Source organism: Panulirus ornatus, chromosome 12 (assembly GCF_036320965.1).
Source record: "Panulirus ornatus isolate Po-2019 chromosome 12, ASM3632096v1, whole genome shotgun sequence".
NCBI lineage: Eukaryota > Metazoa > Arthropoda > Malacostraca > Decapoda > Palinuridae > Panulirus > Panulirus ornatus.
Window position 1 is genome coordinate 63,852,935 of NC_092235.1, and position 26,423 is coordinate 63,879,357.

The 26,423-nt window shown below is 39.3% G+C and overlaps 2 protein-coding genes across 6 annotated transcripts in view; one reads left to right on the plus strand and one right to left on the minus strand.

Moving 5' to 3' along the window:
• The first annotated feature begins 309 nt into the window (after positions 1-309).
• LOC139752138 (transcription initiation protein SPT3 homolog) lies at positions 310-21,979 on the plus strand. 4 transcript variants are annotated; one of them, XR_011713487.1, is made up of 9 exons: positions 310-452; positions 1,215-1,324; positions 2,309-2,417; positions 3,012-3,238; positions 7,223-7,351; positions 9,038-9,202; positions 12,468-12,640; positions 16,938-16,998; positions 21,046-21,979. XR_011713487.1 is itself a non-coding variant. In XM_071668060.1 (8 exons), the coding sequence occupies exons 1-7, from the start codon at positions 437-439 to the stop codon at positions 12,636-12,638; spliced, it is 927 nt and encodes a 308-aa protein (XP_071524161.1). In that variant the 5' UTR covers positions 310-436; the 3' UTR covers positions 12,639-12,640; positions 21,046-21,979. The 4 variants fall into 4 exon arrangements, 3 of the variants coding, with proteins under 3 accessions (XP_071524161.1, XP_071524162.1, XP_071524163.1); XM_071668060.1 differs by lacking the exon at positions 16,938-16,998; XM_071668061.1 differs by lacking the exons at positions 16,938-16,998; positions 21,046-21,979 and adding an exon at positions 12,934-13,129.
• Positions 21,443-26,423, minus strand: part of fand (Pre-mRNA-splicing factor SYF1 fand) — a 54,538-nt gene continuing 49,557 nt past the window's right edge. For both annotated transcript variants that reach the window (XM_071668058.1, XM_071668059.1), the window contains exon 16: positions 21,443-21,541. In XM_071668058.1, the coding sequence (XP_071524159.1) occupies positions 21,483-21,541 (59 nt within the window). In that variant the 3' untranslated portion in view covers positions 21,443-21,482. The remainder of the gene's footprint in view (positions 21,542-26,423) is intronic.

Here is a 26,423-nt window from a genome sequence, read left to right on the forward strand (position 1 = left end):
ACAACAGGAACAACCTTTCCTTCCTCCGCTTAGGTAGTACGTATCAAACTTTTCCTTATACCAAAAATAAAGAATTCCTGTCTTCTGGAACAGTTCTTCTAAAAAAGGACTATGCATTTTATAAACTTTGCAATAAATTCACCATATGAAAGGAAAATCGTGACATTTCTAGTGGGTTTAGATTGTAATCTACAAAAATCGTAACCATTTATCTATTTCAGAAGGAAATAATCTCTTCTGCAAAAGCTCATTTACTTCTTAAAGTGTAGATTATCTTTTAAGGAAAGTGTCTGTAATTCATTGTGAAAATGATTTACATATGTTATAACCCAGCTACCAACAATTGTTTACAATTAATGTTATAAACATTCTCTTCTCGAATCGAAATAAAAGATAGAAGTTGGTTGTATGTAATATTACAGAAAACAAAGAAAAAATGTCTTTTGTCACTGGTAAGTCACATATTATCTCATTATGGGGGATTTCTTTTAATACTCTTTTGGTCTAGAAATGCAAAAGAAGTGTTAACAATGCAAAATAGTACAAGAGACTCGGAATGTCTCACCAGTAGTTGAATATAGTCCACGAGACTCGGAATGTCTTACCAGTATCTGGAATAATAAGTACTGAACTGCTACTGGCGCCCCAGAGGACTGTCATCACATAGGACAGTACCCCCACATGACATTGTGTATGAGAGTATTCTGGGCCAATGTTCAACGTAACCAAACCTTCAGATTCACTCGCATCTTACCCATCATCCTTCAGCCATAACTTATGATAGATTTGAATGAACATCGGCCTAGTATTTTCTTTACATGTTGTCCTGAAGGGTGACTTTTCTCAGATTCTGGAAGCTACATTTTTTCCGAGTGTGACAGATCCCCAAAATTAGAGGAAATGTATTGAAATACACAGTATATGCCATCCAAAATTCATTCTGCCAATCATCAGGCACCTCACCATGATCCATACATAGAGTGAAAATCCTTACCAACCAATCAGCAACACAGTCAACGCCTTTATTGATAAATTCAGCTGCAATACCATCCACTCCAGCTGCCTTGCTACCACTTCTCTCCTCTCCATGGCTCTCACTTCACTTAAGATAATTAGATATGGATATATATGCTGAAGTGAATTACTTAAAGTAGTGCTATGTTTGTATTGATTTAATCAGATGTAATATGAACAGACATGGCTTTACTTTGCAGATATACAGTTGATGATGCATGGTTTTGGTGATTGCCGTAGACCATTGCTAGAGACTGCCGCAGTCATAGAATCTATTGTTCATCAGCAGATGACCATTTTCTTGCATCAGGTTGGTACTCAACTTTAGCTACAGCAGCATGATTGAGGACAAGTACATGTATGTATACAGGAGGATACGTGTTCTTGGAATAAGTGAATGGAGTAGCATGGTGTACACAGGGTGATGTGCTGTTACTGTACTAAGCAAGGACATAAGAAACATTCAGAGGGAAATGATGAAAAGATCTGTATGACCTGGTTACAGGTAGTTGCTCTGGTTTCATGCATTTCACATTACCAATAGAATAGTGAGTAAGATCATGTCCTCATCAGTTACTATTGCTACATCAGTGATCCAGGGTTATGCTGTATGCCTGCTGGTAACCACAATTACAGTGCCTTTGCAAGAAAGAGGAGTAGAGAGTAAGAAAATATAAGACTTTCATGTCCTTCCATTTCATCTCAACCTTGCAGACATGTCAGCCACACCCCTATCTATATATTGAGCATTCCACTGGGCTAACATAAATATACTTATGCTCTTTGTTGTGTTTTTTTTGCATGCCAGTTTATCACTATTAAAAAGTTTTTATTTCATATTTTTTCTTAACTTTGCACATGGTGTTGGACTTTACAGCCAATCCTCCTTTTTAAGGGCTAAGGGATGAAAAGCCATTTCTCTATCAGAGGCAGATTCGCAAGAGCATCTTCTAATTTCATCAGTCCCTTCCCAACTACTCTTTACAGAAAATAATTTCTGAAACCCTTAGATTTATAGGTCCAAGGCACAGACTCTAGAGGGTATTGAATGATACGGCTTGGTAACCAAGGCTTGAGAGGGTTGCTTGATAATTGCTAGGGCTATGTGAATGTGCATCTACCAGCCTAATGAATATCATTGTTGCCAAAAAGGGTGAAACTATGGTGGATATACCATATTTGGTGGGTAAATGGTATTTTGACCTCTGTGAGCAAGGTCCCTGTTCCTCTGGTAGAGAATTGGTGCTTCATACTTCTAAGTCTGAATTTATAATTTTTCTTCATTGTATTCCAGGCAACAGAAATTGCTGAGCAAAGGGGAACAAGAATTGTTGGCCCAGAAGACATCCTTTTTGTGATGCGCAAAGATCCACTTAAGCTTCAGCGTCTTGTTCATTATATGGGTAAGTCATTCATACCACTGCTTCTTGGTGCTACCTTGCTGAAGCAGGGGTAGTGATGCTGTTTGGGTGTTGTCTTCATACCTGAAAGTTTTTTAAGCCCTCCTTCTTCATGCAGGTATACTGTCATTGCTGAAAGTTCAAAATGTGAGAGTAAAGAGACATAGGGCTTGAAGTTTGAAAAATCCCCTTTCCTTTCAAAACAGTGTTTCTTGAATGATTTCTTGGTTTTTCTTCCCTGTTCTACCTTCCCTTCTCTCCTCTATAAGGCTTTCTCATAACCAGTTTTATCCACTTTTGGGTTGAAGCATGTGGTCTGTAGATTCTGAGCCTTGAGTGACATCATCACTTTGGCAGACTGTGGTTTGTTGATGATGGGACTGGAGTTAGCAAGCTGCTTACACTACCCCACTGTTGGATGGTGTGCTGGAAGGCTGTGGGTTTTAAAGTAGCCATGAGATTTTTCTCATTTCTCACAATATATTACCTTGGTTTTCAGTCTTCAAAACTCAGCTTTGTCTTTAATGATTTTGGGAATACATATTTTTGTTTGAATAAAAGATTGAAACTAGTATCCTTAGTCTCATCATCTTTTAGGTGTTCGTGATCTGTATCAGAGAACGAGAACAAGCACTTCAGGTTCTTCATCAAGTGACATACAAGATTTGACTTCTGAAGTAGGTGGAGAGGTGTCACGAAAGAAACTGTGCATAAATTTTCTGCAAACCATAGATCAGACTGGGCAGTATGAACCTTTATATTCATCATCCCTGTATGACCCAGTTAAAGCTGAAAGAGCCTTTCGGCTTGACTCAATGACACAGGTGAGTGAACCATGTTTGAATAGACAACATTTATCTATAAAGCCATTGTCTAGATGTTTCTCTAGTTTTATATTTTTTATTCTTTTATTTTGATTATGCTTCTGTGAGAGGTTAACCTCTCAGTTACAGAATTTTTTGAAGTAGGAAACTTAAGTTAGACCATCTGTTTCATGCTTAGAGCTTTTTGAAGATGTTCATCTACTAGCTGTTTTTGAGATGTTTATCTAAAGATAATAATTTTAAGAAAATACATGTTTTATTAAGATTTTGTAACCAGAAAGGGACTGACCATAATCTTTCCAGTCTAAATGCTGTCACACTTGTCATTACAGTCACACATAGCAAGCTGTAGGTCTTGCAGAAAGATTTTGCAACGTCTACAATGTATAATTTGATTCTCTTTTCGTGTTGTGTTGTGTGCAAGCTATAAACAAATGAATTTTCATAGAAAACTCACTGGTACCAGATATGAACAAGAAGAGAGTCAGTATCTTTAAAAGCAATTCATCCACTTTGCCTTAAAGTGTGATCTTCCTGGTCAGCCACTCTGTCAAAAGCTAAAGTTTCAAAACTGCAAACCTCATAAAACAGATCTTAGGACTTACCAGCTGATTAGCCCTTACAGAGTGAAACAAAAATACTTCCAAGATAGCCTTACCTAAGTATACTGAGCTCTCACTTCTTTGTAACAGTACTTGATAGTTCACATTCAAATTACTCCATTACCAACCCCCAAGTAGAATTAAAAAGCATACCCCATGCTTTTCACTTCAATAACATACTCACAGATCTGCCTTCTTTCAACAAACTTTACATTAATAAAATATATACTCACTGAAATGATCCAACAGGCACTGAACAACACTCTCCAAATCTAGTCCTATACACTGCCCCACATCAGGCATACAGTCATCTGAAACTACCCTCTCCAGACACATACAATATATCTTTTGTTGTATCCTCTCCAGAAATGTATAAAGTATCCTTTGTTATATGTATGCTAGACACCATAAGCATAACAAACACTGTTTCAACATATCACAAGATCCCTTGTTCCCTTGATGCAGCTTCCATGCTTGAAGACACTGAACACATTCTCCCCACTGTCTTGTCCTTAATGAACAAGGATGCACTCAACATCACCACACTTTTTGATCTGTATTCCAACTAAGTTGATGTGGCCAGCTTCCTTAGCACAATGAGAGCCCCATAGAAAGGGCTTCTGAGGCTGAAACAATTCCTGACAAGATGTCAGATTTTCACAAAACACTGGCCCAGTTGCAGTCCAAGCACCACTCTTGGGTACTTAACAAAATACCTAACATCTGGAAACTTGCTAATATAGTACCAGTCTTTAAACCTTCAAACCACCTACTTGTCTATCCTCCTTCTGCCTAATATCACTTCAGCTTTCAGTTTCCAAACTCTCTGAAAAATTGAAAAACTGACCCACAACAATCAAGCAACTCTCATATATAGAACATGTCTTTAGACTCAATTACTGCACTGCCACACCTTACAGAAGTCAGGCAACATATTCTAGATGGCTCCAACCCCACTCCTGCATAGTATTAGTGGCAATAGAAACACTAAAACATTTGACATTGTCCCATGGCATACCGTAACACAAAAGATACTTGACACCACCCTCCAAAACAATGACAAAAAGTGATTAACCATTTTATTTGCTCACCTCACCTCTAAAATTTTTAAGTTCTATAGTGGAATTCCCCATAGAATAGGTCCTACTCCAACCCAGTTCAGGCTTCTGCATGACCTCCCATTACATCCTTACAGAATACCTTACAGTCACATCACATCACATCACAGGAGCAACAGTAAATATACAACACTACATTTCACTGTGAAAAAAATGACTCGCCAAGAACAGATTGTCCTAATCTTTACAGAAGTCTTCAATCACCATCTTGACCTCAGATAGACACAAATCCAGCCTGCACCATTCCATCACCTGCATGGTCAGTTGCTTTCACTCATTGCAACACCAACTATCCTGGGCATCCCGACACATATGATACACTTCCCACACCACAAGCATCAACACAAAAGTAACAAACAGTGTAGCCTAAAAGCACTTTACTTGCAGCAAATTTGGTTAAGAAAAAGAATCTGAGATTCATCCACTCCACCCTAAATTACCCTTCACCTGCTTGGTCATTTACCCAGTCAAAAGCAAATAAAACTGCAAACCAGGCTGAAGAAGGCACTGAGAGTAATCACTGGCTGGCTTGCAAATGCTCAGCACCTGTATTTTATGAATTTGCAGGTAAACTGTGGATTGTTACTGAAGAAAATAGCAAATAGAAATAAAAAAAAAAATGGATCAAAGAATTTTTAGCCAACAGAAAATTCAGAATAGTTGCACACGGAAACATATTTGAGGAAAATGATTAACTATCTGGGGCACTGCAAGGAATAGTTCTGGCTGTAGTACTCTTTGTAATCATGATTTCAGACAAAGATACAGAAGTACAGGAGAGTGGGTGGTAGGTGGCTGATGTAGGGCGTTTGGAATGGGGAGGAATGTGAAGTGAGAGAGTCATGGCGAAGAGGGAGGTGGTGAAAGCCTTGCATAAGGAGATGTGGCAAGGCAGTTGGAGTGGATGGTATTGCAATTGAATTTATTAAGAAAGGGGTTGAATGTGTTTTTGATTGGCTTGTTAGGATTTTCAATTTATGTATGAATTATGTTGAATGCTTGTCTAATGCCACTTTACAAAGGCAAAGGAGACAAAGGTGAGTGTTCAAATTACAGAGGTATAAGTTTGTTGAGTACATGGTAGGCTATATGGAAAAATGGTGATCAAGAGGGTGCTATATTGAGCTTTTCCTGAGCTCCACCTTTGGTGGGAATATGGGTGGACCTAATGGACCCATGGGAGGTCTTGCAGGTCTCATGGGTGAGCCTGGCTTTGGTAACTTTGGAGGTGGTGGTGGTGGGAACTTTAGTGGTGGTAGCATTGGTGGCAGGTTTGATGAGGGATTGGGGAGAGGTGTTAGTGGGCACAGTGAGTGGCAGCCACAGCTTTCTCGATGATGGCCTGGGTACTGAAATGGGTGGCAGAAGAATGGGTAGTGGCATGGGTGGGAGTAGTATGGGTAGAGGTATGGCCAGAGATGGCACAGGGGGAGGCCTTGGAGGCATGGGAAGCAGCCTCAGTGGAAGTTTGGTTAGTGGGCTTCCTGGAAGGTGGAGTAGAAGAATGGAGAGTGGGTTGGGTAGTGTATTAAGCAATGGCATGGGAGGTGTTGGTGGTAGAGGAATGGGAGATGGCAGCAGCAGCTTCAGTAGTAGTTTTAACATCGACTTTAATTAAGATAATGGGTTTGGACCTGATGACTAAATGTTGGGAAGCAGCTACAACAGCTTCTGTTAAAGAGACTTGAATCTTTAGAAAAAGATATATAATTTAAATTATACAGATATGTATTTTATATGATACATATAAAGTTTATGGAAAGGTCTGTGGGGCCTTGTTTTGGTGCATTGTACATGACAGCTAGAAAATGGATACGAGTGAAATTGGCCTTTCCTTCTGTGTGCCTGGTACTACCTCGCTCATGTGAGACACAGCGATCAAGCATGAAAATTTTTTTTTTTTCAAAAAATTATTTCCGAGTCTGATTTATTCATGACAACTTTACCTCAGTTACTGAGTGTAGTACAACCTTTGAGCTGTAGGAATTGAAGGTAAAGGAGTCCATGAGTGTCATCAGGACCATTTCAGAAAGGAGTCTTAGGGAAAATGGAGTAAAAATATATACCTAGCATGTAGTCATCATAAGTTCATGTTAGTGGTGAGCTAATTCATAAGTACTTTAGGACCAAAACCCCAAGATATTGAGATTATTGTAAATTGTGGCTTTATGGTGTCTTTCAAATGAAAGTTGCCTTTGCTAGCCAGTATATACTAATGATTTAAGAAGTTTGATATATTATTTATCATTAATATGATATTTCAGGGTATGTCATGCCAAAGATACAAGGAGTACTGTGAGGCTAGAAAAGCTTCCTTTTGTCCTCGTTTACGAGTAAATAAGTTTAGGGAGTGGCTCCTTGGAGAGGAGAGTAATGAAGTTAAACTAACTCAGGTGAGTGCATTGCCTATACACCATGTATATTTCTACTTTTCTTATACTGTTTTACATATTAAGTTTGATTGGGGTGTAGATTACATTATCCTCAGTTGCTCCTGGAATATTAGAAAGAATGGGAAAGAATTTTTCTATCTAAAAATCCTTTTATTGCTACACTTCATCTTAGGCTTGGCTTGCATCATGTCTTCTGTCTTCTTCATCCTACTTTTTGTTACTTTGTCTCACTTTGCATTCTTCCCTGACCCAAACACCCAACATCTGCCACTGTATCATCAAACTCATTCAACAAGTCTTCCAAATATTATTTTTATCTCCTTACTGTATCATTGCCTGTTATCAATTCCCCACTTGCCCTCTTCACCGGTTCCCTTCTTTTCTGACACAGTTAACTTCCTCCCTGACATCTTATTTTACTTGAGTACTTGCTCTTGCCAGCTCTCATAGTTAATATCTTATCATGAATATTCTCCTTAATAGCCCTTGCTAATATGAGAAGAGTCAGTGAGGTAAGTGTAGTGTCTGGACATAAGATGTCTCATTTTTGGTAATATGTCTTGGATTTTTGTAAATCCAAACTCAAGACTTTTGGCAGAAATTAAGTGATAATGACAAATAAAATAAAAGATGTAAATTAGAAAAATACCTCGTTTTATTTATTCTGAGGACCACTGCTAGAGAACTTCATTCCGTATGACCACATAAGTATCTAAGAGAATTGGTAAAAATCATCTGAGATATTTTGTAAATGAGTCTCAACAAGGATCATCTCATGTGGATTAGAGTCCTGTCTTATTGGTCCAACCTGACTTGTAATTGGGGGCCCATGATTTTAGGAAGGTAGCCTCTATCTTGGTGTTTTTAACAAGTTTAACTTGGAGGAAGTCAACAGCAGAGGTCTTTGGCATTCCTCTAACATATCTTTTAATTATACCTTACTCCAAGTGTCAAGGATCAACTTTGTGTGACTGTGGTTACCAACATAAGGCTGATGTATCCAAGATGGCTCTAGGTACTGTTTTTGCCTTGATTCATTTTATCAGTTTGAGAGGGTCATTAACCCTCTCCTCCATATTAATATGCCCTAAAAACTTGCAAGATGATCCAACCTTTGAGAGAGAAATTAATTTCTACAAAAACTGTTCCTCTGTTAGGCAGTGTCCCATGAGCATTTTCTTGGCTCTGTTTCCCACCCTACCTTCCCCTTACTTTGGAAAAACCTTCTGACTGTTGGTGACCAACATCAGGTTATTAACTCGATTCCAATACCAGGGGACAGTGACATTACCACATGGATATTGCTGATTAGTTTGTGGGTAGACCTGAACTGAACAAATAGGCCACTTGCATTGAATATGTGGTTAATGAGAAAGAATGAGGATAAGAGGTGCCTGGATCCCAGAAATCCTAGAGACTCTCATGGCTTTTGGGACACTGGCCTGAAAAGCAAGTTTTTCACACATAAAAACTTAAATTCACTATTAACTTCATTGCCATATCCATGAGGGGAATTATTTGCATACAGGCTTACATCATCATTAGAAATTTGATATACAGAAGTGGGATCTCACTTTCAAGGAGATTTACAAAAACTAAAATTTTTTCAGATTTATTGATTGCAAACCACTTTTTGAAGACCTCTGAGGTATTTTTAATTCAGCATTACATTCCATGTAATTTCAGCTTGTTCTGGAGATGCTGAACCGGCTTGCATATGAAACTGTTGCTCAGATAGTGGATCTTGCTCTGTTAGTCAAGAGAGATGCCACAGGACATAATTCTGACTTGTCTCGCTTCCGGACTCCTACTGCTTTCAACCCAGATTATCCTTGTGTGTTTATACATCAGGTATGTTTTTAATGTTTTACTATGATACATAGTGATCACTTGTTCCTGGTTGTCGAGAGAAACACTACTAAGTGGGATGTTTAAAGGGACTGTTAAGCTTTTTTCGTGTTTGAGCATTCTTTTTGTACTTCTTTTTCACATTAGCCCTCTTAATGGTATTCTGCACATTTTAGGCTTCATGTTTCCCTGCAAAGATTTTAATTTCTATAGTAGTCATGTATGCATCCTTTTAATTTTTCATCTTTTTTTTTTTTTTATTTTTTATTATACTTTGTCGCTGTCTCCCGGTTTGCGAGGTAGCGCAAGGAAACAGACGGAAGAAATGGCCCAACCCCCCCCATACACATGTATATACATACGTCCACACACGCAAATATACATACCTACACAGCTTTCCATGGTTTACCCCAGACGCTTCACATGCCCCGATTCAATCCACTGACAGCACGTCAACCCCGGTATACCACACCGCTCCAATTCACTCTATTCCTTGCCCTTCTTTCACCCTCCTGCATGTTCAGGCCCCGATCACACAAAATCCTTTTCACTCCATCCTTCCACCTCCAATTTGGTCTCCCTCTTCTCCTTGTTCCCTCCACCTCCGACACATATATCTTCTTGGTCAATCTCTCCTCACTCATCCTCTCCATGTGCCCAAACCACTTCAAAACACCCTCTTCTGCTCTCTCAACCACGCTCTTTTTATTACCACACATCTCTCTTACCCTTACGTTACTCACTCGATCAAACCACCTCACACCACACATTGTCCTCAAACATCTCATTTCCAGCACATCCATCCTCCTGCACACAACTCTATCCATAGCCCACGCCTCGCAACCATACAACATTGTTGGAACCACTATTCCTTCAAACATACCCATTTTTGCTTTCTGAGATAATGTTCTCGACTTCCACACATTCTTCAAGGCCCCCAGGATTTTCGCCCCCTCCCCCACCCTATGATCCACTTCCGCTTCCATGGTTCCATCCGCTGCCAGATCCACTCCCAGATATCTAAAACACTTCACTTCCTCCAGTTTTTCTCCATTCAAACTCACCTCCCAATTGACTTGACCCTCAACCCTACTGTACCTAATAACCTTGCTCTTATTCACATTTACTCTTAACTTTCTTATTCCACACACTTTTCCAAACTCAGTCACCAGCTTCTGCAGTTTCTCACATGAATCAGCCACCAGCGCTGTATCATCAGCGAACAACAACTGACTCACTTCCCAAGCTCTCTCATCCCCAACAGACTTCATACTTGCCCCTCTTTCCAAAACTCTTGCATTTACCTCCCTAACAACCCCATCCATAAACAAATTAAACAACCATGGAGACATCACACACCCCTGCCGCAAACCTACATTCACTGAGAACCAATCACTTTCCTCTCTTCCTACACGTACACATGCCTTACATCCTCGATAAAAACTTTTCACTGCTTCTAACAACTTTCCTCCCACACCATATATTCTTAATACCTTCCACAGAGCATCACTATCAACTCTATCATATGCCTTCTCCAGATCCATAAATGCTACATACAAATCCATTTGCTTTTCTAAGTATTTCTCACATACATTCTTCAAAGCAAACACCTGATCCACACATCCTCTACCACTTCTGAAACCACACTGCTCTTCCCCAATCTGATGCTCTGTACATGCCTTCACCCTCTCAATCAATACCCTATCATATAATTTACCAGGAATACTCAACAAACTTATACCTCTGTAATTTGAGCACTCACTCTTATCCCCTTTGCCTTTGTACAATGGCACTATGCACGCATTCCGCCAATCCTCAGGCACCTCACCATGAGTCATACATACATTAAATAACCTTACCAACCAGTCAACAATACAGTCACCCCCTTTTTTAATAAATTACACTGCAATACCATCCAAACCTGCTGCCTTGCCGGCTTTCATCTTCCGCAAAGCTTTCACTACCTCTTCTCTGTTTACCAAATCATTTTCCCTAACCCTCTCACTTTGCACACCACCTCGACCAAAACACCCTATATCTGCCACTCTATCATCAAACACATTCAACAAACCTTCAAAATACTCACTCCATCTCCTTCTCACATCACCACTACTTGTTTTCACCTCCCCATTTGCGCCCTTCACTGAAGTTCCCATTTGCTCCCTTGTCTTACGCACTTTATTTACCTCCTTCCAGAACATCTTTTTATTCTCCCTAAAATTTAATGATACTCTCTCACCCCAACTCTCATTTGCCCTTTTTTTTACCTCTTGCACCTTTCTCTTGACCTCCTGTCTCTTTCTTTTATACATCTTTTTCATCTTTTATCTTTTAATAATTTCTTCAAATACCATTGTCGTTACTCTTTTGACAAAAATGAACCAGATTGTTTTATGGTACTGTTACTGATAAAGTTGCTATGTGGAAGGTGCAGTTGAATATATGGTGTGAAAGAAAAGCTACAAGCAGTAGGGTGTTCTTATTGAGAGAACTAAGTCGTGTGTGCTAGTAGTAGTGGAGGAGAGTTAGTGGTTCGAAGTGAGGCTGGGTCTGCATCAAGCATGCGTGATGTCCCCATGGGTATTTAATCTGTTCATGGATAGGGTGGTTAGGGAGGTAATAGTCAAAAAGTGAGTCTTAGAGATAGGGGTAGGTCTGCAGAGTATTGGGGTTGGAGTTGGGAAACCTAGGAGAAGAAAGGAGTGCTTTTTGCAGATGATGTCTCTTGTGGCTGACTCGGGTAAGAAACTATAAAAGCTGGTGTCATAGTTTAGGAGAGTGCATGAAAGGAGGAAGATGAGAATTCATGTGAATACAGTAAGATTATGAGGATTTAAAGGAAGATGAGATTATCATAGTATCTGGACAGGTCACTGAAAGGTCATTTAATCTCAGTGAACAAGAATCAGTCAGTCCTTTAGACTTTATGGTGAATGAAAAGTGGAATTTTCATTGATTTCTGTAGGGTGTTGAAGTTTTTCCCATCAATGAGTAAGAGCTCTCTCAGATTCTTATATGACTCTCCTGAAAATGAAAGGTTTAATTCATTTGATTTACTCATTGGAGATTAAAGAAGGGGTTTAGGTGTAACCTATTTATTCAGCTTCATAGAAGTGAAGTATGTAATAATTAGATATATACCAAAACTGAATACGGGGTATATATGTATATGTTCTTATTGTGTCTAGGTTTTGAAATCTGAAGATTTATTTTTTCCAGGTATGTATTGTGGTACTGTTAATACTAGATCTTACCTTCTTTTAAAAAGAGTGGCTCACTCCAGGAGATAGGATCTGGTGATGAACATTGCATTGGAATGGATCCCATTACCCCTGCAGAAGTACGAGAAGTTGTAAGACGTTACTGGGCGAACAACTCCCCTCTTGCACCTTTTTCTAAAATCAGGTCATCTGTATACACCAGACTACTTGCTGGGTAAAGGCAAGTATTTGTTTATGTATCTTTTTATATTTTCTCACTGTGCTATTGGAGTTTTATTTTCTGAAGGGCCCTTAAAAGTAACTAGAGGTACCTGGTACTTCTGTCTGCCAAAGTGCAAGAGCTGAGTAAAATATGTACAAATATATAATGCATCTGTCCATCATCATGAACTTCATTACCCATTCCATGAGATAATTATGTATATACCAACAAAGATTCTTAAGAATATTCAAAGCTAGAAAAGTTTTCCCCATGGCATCAATTTATTTGCATAAAAGCTATTGTATTTACAGGTACCCATAGTTACCAGTAGAACTTGAAGAGATTCTGCTTGGTGCAATGATCAGATCCTAGCCTTTTATTAGAAAATGTCTTGATTATATTGAAGTATTTTCAAAAATAAAACATTTTAAAAGCTCTGGTAACTCTTCTTAATCTCTAAGGTGCTCCCGACTTACAACCATCCGCACATATGACTGGAAAAAATATAGATAGAAAAATATATGTTTTTTTTTTTTTTTTTTTTTTTTTTTTTTTATACTTTGTCGCTGTCTCCCGCGTCTGCGAGGTAGCGCAAGGAAACAGACGAAAGAAATGGCCCAACCCCCCCCCCCCATACACATGTACATACACACGTCCACACACGCAAATATACATACCTACACAGCTTTCCATGGTTTACCCCAGACGCTTCACATGCCTTGCTTCAATCCACTGACAGCACGTCAACCCCTGTATACCACATGACTCCAATTCACTCTATTTCTTGCCCTCCTTTCACCCTCCTGCATGTTCAGGCCCCGATCACACAAAATCTTTTTCACTCCATCTTTCCACCTCCAATTTGGTCTCCCTCTTCTCCTCGTTCCCTCCACCTCCGACACATATATCCTCTTGGTCAATCTCTCCTCACTCATTCTCTCCATGTGCCCAAACCATTTCAAAACACCCTCTTCTGCTCTCTCAACCACGCTCTTTTTATTTCCACACATCTCTCTTACCCTTACGTTACTTACTCGATCAAACCACCTCACACCACACATTGTCCTCAAACATCTCATTTCCAGCACATCCATCCTCCTGCGCACATCTCTATCCATAGCCCACGCCTCGCAACCATACAACATTGTTGGAACCACTATTCCCTCAAACATACCCATTTTTGCTTTCCGAGATAATGTTCTCGACTTCCACACATTTTTCAAGGCTCCCAAAATTTTCGCCCCCTCCCCCACCCTATGATCCACTTCCGCTTCCATGGTTCCATCCGCTGACAGATCCACTCCCAGATATCTAAAACACTTCACTTCCTCCAGTTTTTCTCCATTCAAACTCACCTCCCAATTGACTTGACCCTCACCCCTACTGTACCTAATAACCTTGCTCTTATTCACATTTACTCTCAACTTTCTTCTTCCACACACTTTACCAAACTCAGTCACCAGCTTCTGCAGTTTCTCACATGAATCAGCCACCAGCGCTGTATCATCAGCGAACAACAACTGACTCACTTCCCAAGCTCTCTCATCCCCAACAGACTTCATACTTGCCCCTCTTTCCAGGACTCTTGCATTTACCTCCCTTACAACCCCATCCATAAACAAATTAAACAACCATGGAGACATCACACACCCCTGCCGCAAACCTACATTCACTGAGAACCAATCACTTTCCTCTCTTCCTACACGTACACATGCCTTACATCCTCGATAAAAACTTTTCACTGCTTCTAACAACTTGCCTCCCACACCATATATTCTTAATACCTTCCACAGAGCATCTCTATCAACTCTATCATATGCCTTCTCCAGATCCATAAATGCTACATACAAATCCATTTGCTTTTCTAAGTATTTCTCACATACATTCTTCAAAGCAAACACCTGATCCACACATCCTCTACCACTTCTGAAACCGCACTGCTCTTCCCCAATCTGATGCTCTGTACATGCCTTCACCCTCTCAATCAATACCCTCCCATATAATTTACCAGGAATACTCAACAAACTTATACCTCTGTAATTTGAGTGGGAGAAGTATAAAAGAAAGAGACAGGAGGTCAAGAGAAAGGTGCAAGAGGTGAAAAAAAGGGCAAATGAGAGTTGGGGTGAGAGACTATCAGTAAATTTTAGGGAGAATAAAAAGATGTTCTGGAAGGAGGTAAATAGGGTGCGTAAGACAAGGGAGCAAATGGGAACTTCAGTGAAGGGCGTAAATGGGGAGGTGATAACAAGTAGCGGTGATGTGAGAAGGAGATGGAATGAGTATTTTGAAGGTTTGTTGAATGTGTCTGATGACAGAGTGGCAGATATAGGGTGTTTTGGTCGAGGTGGTGTGCAAAGTGAGAGGGTTAGGGAAAATGATTTGGTAAACAGAGAAGAGGTAGTAAAAGCTTTGCGGAAGATGAAAGCCGGCAAGGCAGCAGGTTTGGATGGTATTGCAGTGGAATTTATTAAGAAAGGGGGTGACTGTATTGTTGACTGGTTGGTAAGGTTATTTAATGTATGTATGACTCATGGTGAGGTGCCTGAGGATTGGCGGAATGCGTGCATAGTGCCATTGTACAAAGGAAAAATATATGTAAATATAAAAATTATACTTGGTCATATGTCTGCCAGTGCTTACAGTTGTGTGTGTACAATAGAGAATGTTATATGATCCCAGCATTCTGTACATCACATCTCTCAGTTCTTGCTCCATTACCATTAAGTAAGCGCATGTTATTCAAGTGAATCTAACTAATTTTCATGCTGGATTGTACCATTTTTGCATTAAACCCCAAAGAAGATGGTGAGCAAGAGGAAAAACCCATCACATGTCAATAGATCAAGCATGAAGTCGAAGAATGTGCTCGATTAAGAATTAAAAATGAAAGTAATCACCCAACATAAAGGAGAAAAAGTTAATGTGATTGCATGTGATCTACAGCTGTCCCATTCAGTGGTCTCCACAACTTTAAAGGACAAAGAAATTACACTTGAAGCAGTGAAAGGTTCGGCAGGTATTAAGTCTACGATTATAACAAAGCAACGACAAGGGCCCATTCACGAAATCGAAAAGTTGTTGATGCTGTGGAAGGAAGATCAGATTAAAAAAATGTGTACCACTAACCTTACTAACAGTTCAGGCAAATGCTAGAAGTCTTTTTGAGACTTTGGAGGAGCGAGCGGGAGAGGATTACATCGAGAACTTCACAGCAGTTTATGGTTGGTTCAATAGATTTAAAAGAAGATATAGCATTCACAACATTCGAGTCACAGGTGGAAGCAGCAATTGCTGATGAAGGAGCTGCTGGAAAGTTCATTGAAAGTTTGGATGAATCAATTCGGGAACTAAAGAATCTTAAATAAAAGGTAAACAAAAACTACAGAATCATATAATAAAGCTGGTTAATAAAAAATAAGATTATCATGATAGAAGTTGAGTAGGATAAAAGAATATTGTACATGTATACAAACTCTACATCCCATGCTGACATACGTCCATTTTGAGATCTGACCTGTCAGTCTGAACAGAATTTGGACATATGTCGCGGAGCATCTGTATTCACAATCTGTACTTGCCAAAGTTTTAAATGGATCAGTGTGGTATGGGGATGGAATCTTGCCAAGCATCATCATCTCAAAGAAGTACCTCCAGGCAGAGATAGTCATTGTTACCAAACATTCTGTTAACTTGTAGAAATTAAAGCACCAGTACACAGTCAGTGTGGGTTAGAAATTTACCAAGACTCATCAGATCTCAGTTATCCAAGAGATAGGCCTGTAATAGAATAAATTATATTTAATAAAGAACTTGAACCTGAGAATTTATAAATTGTTATATGAAACTAATAATGGCTGTAAATTTTACAAAGTGAATAATAAATCTGATGAATGTATTGAGGTTGCAGAGACAACACCTTGCCCTGTACATTTGGATGAGTGAAGCAATGGGCAATGAAAATGGGCTGAGAATGAAAATTATGCTCCTAATTTACTGCATTTTGAGCTACAATATCAGGAATCAGAGTTGCATATGACTGATTTGACTTCTTTATTAATCCCACTCTAATGGATATACTTTTGACCAAAATGAATAGGACCATATAAAGATTGTGGAAGATATGGAGCTTGCAAGAATCTCTTCAAGATGTAGATGGAAAAATACAAGTGTTAGTGAATTGTATGTGTTTCTTGCATTAACTATGCTTATACCTCTTATATAAAAAAAGGTAATCAAACTGATTATTGGAGGATAGACCATTTATTCAGATGGAATTTTATGGAAAACTTATGTGGTACTTCCATTTTCTCAGAACACCATGGATTGTGGACTGTGGTATTGACGGGATGAAGGGATGAAATAAACATTTCAAAGTAAGGCCTGTTTTCATTGATCTGATCAAAAAATTTAAGATTCTTATCCATTTAGAACCTTGGTGATTGATGAATATAACAAACTACCAAAAAATGTACATAAAATTTTTATGTGATGTCTCCATGGTTGTTTAATTTGTTTATGGATGGGGTTGTTAGGGAGGTAAATGCAAGAGTTTTGGAAAGAGGGGCAAGTATGAAGTCCGTTGGGATGAGAGAGCTTGGGAAGTGAGTCAGTTGTTGTTCGCTGATGATACAGCGCTGGTGGCTGATTCATGTGAGAAACTGCAGAAGCTGGTGACTGAGTTTGGTAAAGTGTGTGAAAGAAGAAAGTTAAGAGTAAATGTGAATAAGAGCAAGGTTATTAGGTACAGTAGGGTTGAGGGTCAAGTCAATTGGGAGGTAAGTTTGAATGGAGCAAAACTGGAGGAAGTAAAGTGTTTTAGATATCTGGGAGTGGATCTGGCAGCAGATGGAACCATGGAAGCGGAAGTGAATCATAGGGTGGGGGAGGGGGCGAAAATCCTGGGAGCCTTGAAGAATGTGTGGAAGTCGAGAACATTATCTCGGAAAGCAAAAATGGGTATGTTTGAAGGAATAGTTGTTCCAACAATGTTGTATGGTTGCGAGGCATGGGCTATGGATAGAGTTGTGCGCAGGAGGATGGATGTGCTGGAAATGAGATGTTTGAGGACAATGTGTGGTGTGAGGTGGTTTGATCGAGTAAGTAACGTAAGGGTAAGAGAGATGTGTGGAAATAAAAAGAGCGTGGTTGAGAGAGCAGAAGAGGGTGTTTTGAAATGGTTTGGGCACATGGAGAGAATGAGTGAGGAAAGATTGACCAAGAGGATATATGTGTCGGAGGTGGAGGGAACGAGGAGAAGTGGGAGACCAAATTGGAGGTGGAAAGATGGAGTGAAAAAGATTTTGTGTGATCGGGGCCTGAACATGCAGGAGGGTGAAAGGAGGGCAAGGAATAGAGTGAATTGGATCGATGTGGTATACCGGGGTTGACGTGCTGTCAGTGGATTGAATCAGGGCATGTGAAGCGTCTGGGGTAAACCATGGAAAGCTGTGTAGGTATGTATATTTGCGTGTGTGGACGTATGCATATACATGTGTATGGGGGTGGGTTGGGCCATTTCTTTCGTCTGTTTCCTTGCGCTACCTTGCAAACGCGGGAGACAGCAACAAAGCAAAAAAAAAAAAAAAAAAAATTTCAATAATAATATGGATTGTGAAATTATATAATTTTGTGGGAAGTATATCAATGTATTTATTACTTTATGGAAAGTGAATTTATCTCATTTTTGAAAATATTTTACAGTTGAAGTAAAAAGAATGAAAATAAATATTAGCTGTAAATTAACTGGATGGATCTTTTTTCATGCTTGTTCATAGTTTCCCACATTAGTGAGATAGTGTCATGAAGAGGAAGAAAAGGCCTCATTCACTCACATCCATTGCCTAGTTGTCACATGTTATGCACCAAAACCACAGTCCCCTATGCACAACCAGGCCCCACAGACCTTCCTATGATTTCACATGCCTCGGTTCAGTTCATTGACAGCATATCTCCCCCAGTATATCACAGTACTACAATCAACTCTATCCCATACACACCTTTCACCCTCCTGCTTTTTCAGGCTCCATCAAATCAAAATACTTTTTACTCCCTCCTTCCATCACCAGTTTGGTCTCCCCCTTTTCGTCCCATCCATTTCTGACACAAAAATCCTCTTTGTCAACATCTCCTAACACATTCTTTTCCTGAGTCCAAACCATTTCAGCATGCCCTCTTCAACCACATGCTTTTTACTACCAAACCTCTCTCTTACCCTTTTATACTTACTCAATCATATCACCTTACACCACATATTGCCCTAATGCATTTTGTTTTCCATATTTCCACCCTCCTATACACATCCTCATCTACAAACAATTCCTTGCATCCATATGATATAGTTGGGACTACTATACCTTTAAACATAACCATTTTTTCCCTCCCAGATAAAGACCTCTTTTTCACACATTATTCAAAGATCCCAAAACCTTCATCCCCTCATCCACCTAGTGACATGTTTTTGCTCCCATGGTTCAATTGGTGCCATGTCCACTCCCAGATACTTATTTAAAACATTTCATTTCCTTTACCTTTTCTACACTCAAACTCATGCCCCCAACTTCCCTGTCCCTTGACCCTGCTAAACCTAATAATTAACCTTATTTTAATTCACATTTACTCTCATTTCATCTTTCTCCTTTGAAACATGCTCTCAAAGTCAGTCACTAACTTCTGCAGTTTTTCTTTCAAATCTGTCACAAATGGTGTGTCACCAGCAAACAGCAATTGACTTGCTTCCCTCATCCCCTACAGACTGCATACGTGCCCCTCTCTTCAAGATTTATATATACCTCCCTCACCACTCCATCCACAAACAATGCAAACAGCCATGGTGACATTACACACCCCCGCTGCAGACCAACCTTCACTTGGATCTGCTTGCTCTCCTCTCTTCCTGCTTGTATATGTCCCTTACACCCTTGATAAATACTTCTCATAGTAGCTTTCCTCCCACACCATGTATTCTTCCACATGGCATCTCTATCAGCCCTATCACATGCTTTCTCCAGATCCATAAATGGCATATGCAAACCCTTCTTTTCCTCTATTTCTCACACACAGTCTTTAAAGCAAGTACCTGATCCACACATCCTCTACCACTTCTGAAGCCGCACTCTTCTTTCCCAACCTGATGCTGTGTGCATGCCTTCATCTCTCAATCGTTACCCTCCCATACAATTTACTAGGTACAGTCAGCAGATTTATACCTCTGTAGTCTGAGCATTTGAGCTCACATCTTTGTCCCTATTTGCTTTATACAGTGACATATACATACATTCTACCAATCCTCAGGCACCATACCATGATCCATACATACAATGAATATCCTAACTTACCAACACTGTCACCACTTTTCTTAAGAAATTCACTGCAGTGCCATCTATTCCAGATGCCTTGGTGCATTTCATCTAATATAAGGCTTTCACCACCTCTCTTCTCTTCACATAACCACTCTCTTTGATTCTCTCACTTCGTATATAACCCCAATCCAAACACCCTAAATCTGCCACCCTGTCATCATACACATTCAACAGTCCTTCAAAATACTCATTCCATCTCCTCAGTTCATCAATTCTTTTTTTATAATGCTGGAGGCTTCTCTCACGAACAAAAGTCCATATCAAGGCAGAGCCTAAATTGAATTATATGGAGATTAATGAAAGGGATAAAGAGGAGACAAAGAATTTACAAATTTTAGAGGAAGTGAGAAACCAATCTTTAAAAATGTGCCATGTCATAGTTATAGGACAAAGCTTTGAGATGTAGGGAAAGAAACATTTATCAAAAGGGCCCCCCTTTTCATCTTGATTACATCCACACATATTCAGACACCCCAGCCAAAGCTATCAGATCCTGGTTTGAAGAAATCCTAATGCCAGGTACAGAAACTTTATGCTTTTACCTCAGTAAAAGAGAAGTAAAACAGGAATAATTACCATTTTCATATTTTTCTGGAAAATTCTCACTTTCAGGAATGCAGCCAAAGAATTAATTCAAATTTTTTGTGGGGCCTGGATGTGGAAAGGGAGCTGTGGTTTTGGTGCATTATACATGACAGCTAAAGACTGAGTGTGAATGAGTGTGGCCTATGTTGTCTTTTCCTAGCGCTACCTCGCACGCATGTAGGGGGAGGGGATTGTCATTTCATGTGTGGCGGGGTTACGATGGGAATGAATGAAGTCGGCAAGTATGAATTATGTTTGTTTATGTATGTATATGTCTGTGTATGTATACATATGTATACGTTGAAATGTATAGGTATGTATATGTGCGTGTGTGGACGTGTATGTATATACATGTGTATGTGGGTGGGTTGGGCCATTCTTTTGTCTGTTTCCTTGTGCTACCTTGCTAACGCGGGAGACAGCAACAAAGTATAATAAATATAAATAGCTTAACTCTATCCTTATGTCTACTTGCAGATTACAAGAGACAGATTTTCAGCTCACTTCTCAGTTTCTCAAAAGCAGAAAATGCTGTAGATGAATGCCATAAAGAGATATAATACCTAAGTGAAGGATGAGTGATGACTTCAAGATCAGCAGGGAGAGAGGGAAAAGGAATGCGTCAGTTTGTGTGATCATCTCCAAAAGAGGGGAAAAACATAAAGGATAAGCACCATGATCAATACCTTTCACGCTGAAGCAAAAGTTTACCCCATGTAAACAGAGTTTTGTCAAGTCTACATTTTCTGTAGATGTATAGGATGGATTCTACTGTCCATTTCAGAATTTTCACATTTTAAAAATAGTTAACAATAACTGTTAGTAAAGAAAGTGAGCATATATTATGTTAATACTATGGAAATGAAAATCCTGGTCAGAGCATATTTATTATTACAAAATAATGAGAAAAACATTCAGTCTTTTTTAAGCTGACCAAACACTGCTGATGGAACCTCTCGTTGCTGTGGAAGATCTGAAAAATTAAATTTATGTTTATAATCTGCCATATTTTAGTTTAAAACTATATTCATTATCTAAAAGCTACATCAGAGATAGTTTATAAGAAAATCATACTAACTTTCCCTCACAATACCAAAGCTGAGGAGATAAAATCTTCAATAAATGTTTATGCTTTCAGGACACTCTTTTATCCAGTCTTCACATTTTCAAGTATAACTAGTATAGTATGGGTAATCATTAATTTTGTTTTAGATTATTAGCCTGTCTACTTCTGTGTACTCTTTCATTTTGTCTAAGGTTTTTATCTTGTCTGTTCTTGTGTAGTTTATCATTATAATCGTTAGTTCCATACTTATGAATATTATACTGAACTTGTGCAATTAATTGATTAAGCTCAATCCAAAATGTCAGATTAGTACCCATGAAGTTCAAATAAAGAAAAAATATAAGATTATGCAAATAATTCTGATCCTACTATGTCTTTGTTTCCCAGAAAGTTAGATCAGCAAGATTATCATAAAAAGATATGGACAATCCTTCTTCAGAAAGTATGTAAAGTACTCACAATGAATTCAGCAAGATAAAGGACCTAAATTTTCTGAAGACTTGTCAAAAAAAACATCCAAAGTTCTAAAAATTCAGAGAATGGGTCACATTATGGCAAAGTACATTATTCATCAAGTTTTATCTCTCGGATTCCAAAGACTACGTATATTTACAAAAGATTAACTCAAAAATATAGTCTTGGATTTTTAGCTCGTTCGTCTTGTTTAGTTTATTGTTAAAAGCTCTTGTTCCTTACAACTGTATTTTACACTTAACTGGGATTATATAAGCCTTGTGCAAATTATGGATTAAACTGAATCCGAAAAGTTTGATCAGAACCTTATATATTTATGTATCTATCACCAACGCCTGTTCTCTCTGGGAACTCCCATCAAGGGGGTGGACACTGCAAAAAGGGTTTCACTTATCCCTGTCCTTACATGCCTCCCTCGCATACATGTGTTCTTCCCCCATTCCTCTCCCTCCACTACTCTTTCACTTTATTTCCTTATGTCACAGTTGGGCTTCCTCTCATACTAACCCCTGTAATCATACTATCATGGACTCTCCTTGTAAACTTCCGTCTTGCATTCCTTCCAAATGCCCAAACCACCTCAAAGTATTACATTTCATCCACTCTACCACTCCACAATTCATTTCCTATGCATTATCTGTCCTAACAAATGTTTCACACATCCCTGAAGTACAAATGAAAATAAAGTATACTGTCTAAGACTGCAGAGATTATTCTGTTCCTAATATGCTTCACTTTACAAGAAGTTCAACTGGTAAGATTATATAGTTATAAATCTATATCACATGGAGAGAATGAGTGACGAAAGATTGACAAAGAGGATATATGTGTCAAAGGTGGAGGGAACGAGAAGTGGGAGACCAAATTGGAGGTGGAAGGATGGAGTGAAAAAGATTTTGAGCGATCGGGGCCTGAACATACAGGAGAGTGAAAGGTGTGCAAGGAGTGAATTGGAATGATGTGGTATACCGGGGTGTGAAGTGTCTGGGGTAAACCATGGAAAGTTTTGTGGGGCCTGGATGTGGAAAGGGAGCTGTGGTTTCGGTGCACTATACATGACAGCTAGAGACTGTGAACGAATGTGGCCCTTGCAGTCTTTTCCTAGCGCTACCTCGCATGCATGCAGGGGGAAGGGGTTGCCATTTCATGTGTGGCGGGGTGGCGACATGAATGAATAAAGGCAGCAAGTATGAATTATGTACATGTGAATATATGTATATGTCTGTGTATGTATATATATATCTATACGTTGAAATGTATAGGTATGTATATGTGCGTGTGTGGACATGCATGTATATACATGCATATGTGGGTGGGTTGGGCCATTCTTTTGTCTGTTTCCCTGCGCTATTTGCTAACACGGGAGACACCGACAAAGTATAATAAATAAATAATAAATAAATCTATATCAGATTATCCCTGGGGATAGGGGAGAAAGAATACTTCCCACGTATTCCCTGCGTGTCGTAGAAGGCGACTAAAAGGGGAGGGAGCGGGGGGCTGGAAATCCTCCCCTCTCAATTTTTTTTAATTTTCCAAAAGAAGGAACAGAGAAGGGGGCCAGGTGAGGATATTCCCTCAGTGACCCAGTTCTCTGTTCTTAACGCTACCTCGCTAACGCGGGAAATGACGAATAGTTTGAAAAAAAAAAAAAATCAGTATAATTATGTGTTTTTTCTTATAATTACCTCATGACCATTTTCTATGAGTCCTGGTGTTACCAAGACTTTTCTAAAGATTTCTACTGCCCAAGATTCTGCTCCTTCAGTGACAGGGAAATGTAGCCTTTGGAGTAAGAAGTTTTTAATGAGACTTTACTCTCAATGACAGAGCTTTGCCAAGGGTGACTTTTCACTTGTGCTGTATCCTCATGCAGGTGGAGTCCAGTAACACCCATTAATAATTATTTTGTTTACAATTGCCCCAGAACAAATTTCTGTGAATCCTGGTTCAACCCAGGACCTTTATAAAAGGTTCCTGAAGCCCATGGTAGTCTTCCTCTGTTACAGGTAGATCTCTGTCCTCAATATTTCTTACTGCTCTTTTGACTGCTTTTTAATAACTCTTAACATTTAAAGTTTACAAGCTTCTTCCCACTAAAATTCATGTCCCTTAACTTTTTAATCAAATTAGTTGAGTGTTACAGAAGTGTGTTTCTTATTGATCCAAGCATGGCTGAAAGGGGCTTGACTGACCATTTGACCTGCCTATGTGGTGTGCTATCTATCCCAGGGATTACAGACCTTGTTGGAATGCAGGGTTTGTAAATTATTGGAGGACTTCTCATTCTTGGTGGGTGAGGTGTCTCCATTAGTTAAAATATTAACTTTCTACCTCTTTCTGACTTTTTTATAACTTTTCTTACCTCAATTTGGATTTCTTCACTTCATTCTCTGCATTTCCTGCTGCTTTCTTGTACATCAATATATCACATAGCAGATCCATCATTTTATTCATCACAACTACCTATCTTTGTCACCTTGAGATATAAACAACTCCTCACAATTTCCTAGATTGTTCAAAGTTTCAAAGTATCTCTTGAGTATTGCACACTGTTGTTCACTTGCTAAAACAACAGAATAACTTGTCTAAACTCTTTCCCCATGTTATCTCTCATTTTGTTTGTAGTTCTATGTAATATACTCTGTGATTTTTCTGTTCACTCTAAGAGGCTGGCCACATCCAGTGCCAGAGGCCATAGGTCATAGATCGTAATGAAGTGTGTGCATCTTTGTATGGACAACACAGGGCAACTGAGTTGTAAGTGCTTGGCATCTTCCTTGTGGTAGAAGCAGAGAAGTTTTTATCAAGGATGTAAGACATGTGCATGAGTAGGAAGAGAGGAGAGTGAGTAGTTCCAGGTGAAGGATGGTCTGCAGCAGAGGTGTGTGATGTCACCATGGCTATTTAATTTGTTAATGGATGGGGTGGTGATGGAGATAAATGGAATAAAAGTCTTCTGGAGAGGGACAACTATGCAGGCTTTACAGGGTAGGGGAGCCTGGGAAGTGTCATTTGTTTGCTGATGACACAGCAGTAGTGGCAGATTCTAGTGACATACTGCAGAAGTTAATAACTGGGTTTGGAATAGTGTGTGAAAGGAGGAAATTGAGAGAAAATGTGAATAAAAGCAAGGTTTAGTTTATCAGGGTGGAGGATCAGATTAGCTGGGGTGTGAGTTTGAATGGAAAAATCTGGAGATCTGAAGGAAGTGAAGTGTTTTAGATGCTTGGAAGTGAATAAGACATTGAATGGAAGCACAGAAGCAGAAGTGAGTCATAGCGTGGGGGATAGCAAAGGTTCTGGTGCACTGAAGAATGTGGAAAGACAGTTGTTATATGAGAGGGTGAAAATGAGTATATTTGAAGGTACAGTCATCCCAACAATGTTGCATGGATGTGAGGTATGGGCTATAGAGAAGTATTACAAATGAAGGTAGATGTGCTCGAAATGAAATGTCTGAAGTCAATATGTGGTGTGGGGCAGTCTGATCAAGTTAGGAACACAAGGCTAGGAGAGAGTTGTGGTAATGAAAAGTGTGGTTAAAAGAGCTGATGAAGGTGTGCTGAAATGGTTGGAGATTTGGAGAGAATGAGTGAGGAGATTTTGACAAAGAGGATGTATGTTTCAAAAGTGGAGGGGAGAAGGAGAAGGGAAGACCAAATTGGAGATGTAAGGATGGTGTGAAAAAGATTTTGAGGGGTCAGAGCCAGAAAAAGCTGGAGAGTGAAAGGCATGCATGGGACACACTGAACTGGAATGATGTGGTATACAAGGGTCAATGTGTTGTCAGTGACTGAGCCAGAGCATGTGAAGCAGCCTGGGGATACCATAAAAAAAAACATGGAAAGGTCTTTGGGGCTTGGTTGTGAATAGGGGCTGTGGTTTTGGTGCATTTCACATGACAATGAAAGAATGGATGTGAGTGAATGCAGCCTTTCTTCATCTTTTCTAGCACTTCCTACCATTGTGGGAAAGTAAAAAAAGTATGAAAAATAAATTTTCAGTACATTTCTTTGGTTAAAATGGATTTTTCTTTTTCCAATCTGAACCACAATAAAAGCTTCAGACTTGGCACTTGTTTGCCTGTTACACTGTAGGGGGAGCTTGGAGTAGCTAGCAGTTGGTTGCTACATTCTTTTGACTCAGGATCAAGGGCAACAACATCATTTTGTAATCACTTGAAACATCTTCACGTGTTCAATATAAATCTAAAGCCACACACACTCTTATGTGTGGCCCCTCAGCTAATGGAAAGACGGGAATCCAGCGTCGTTCTACCACATGGTGTCACCACTGACCTATCTGTTGTGCT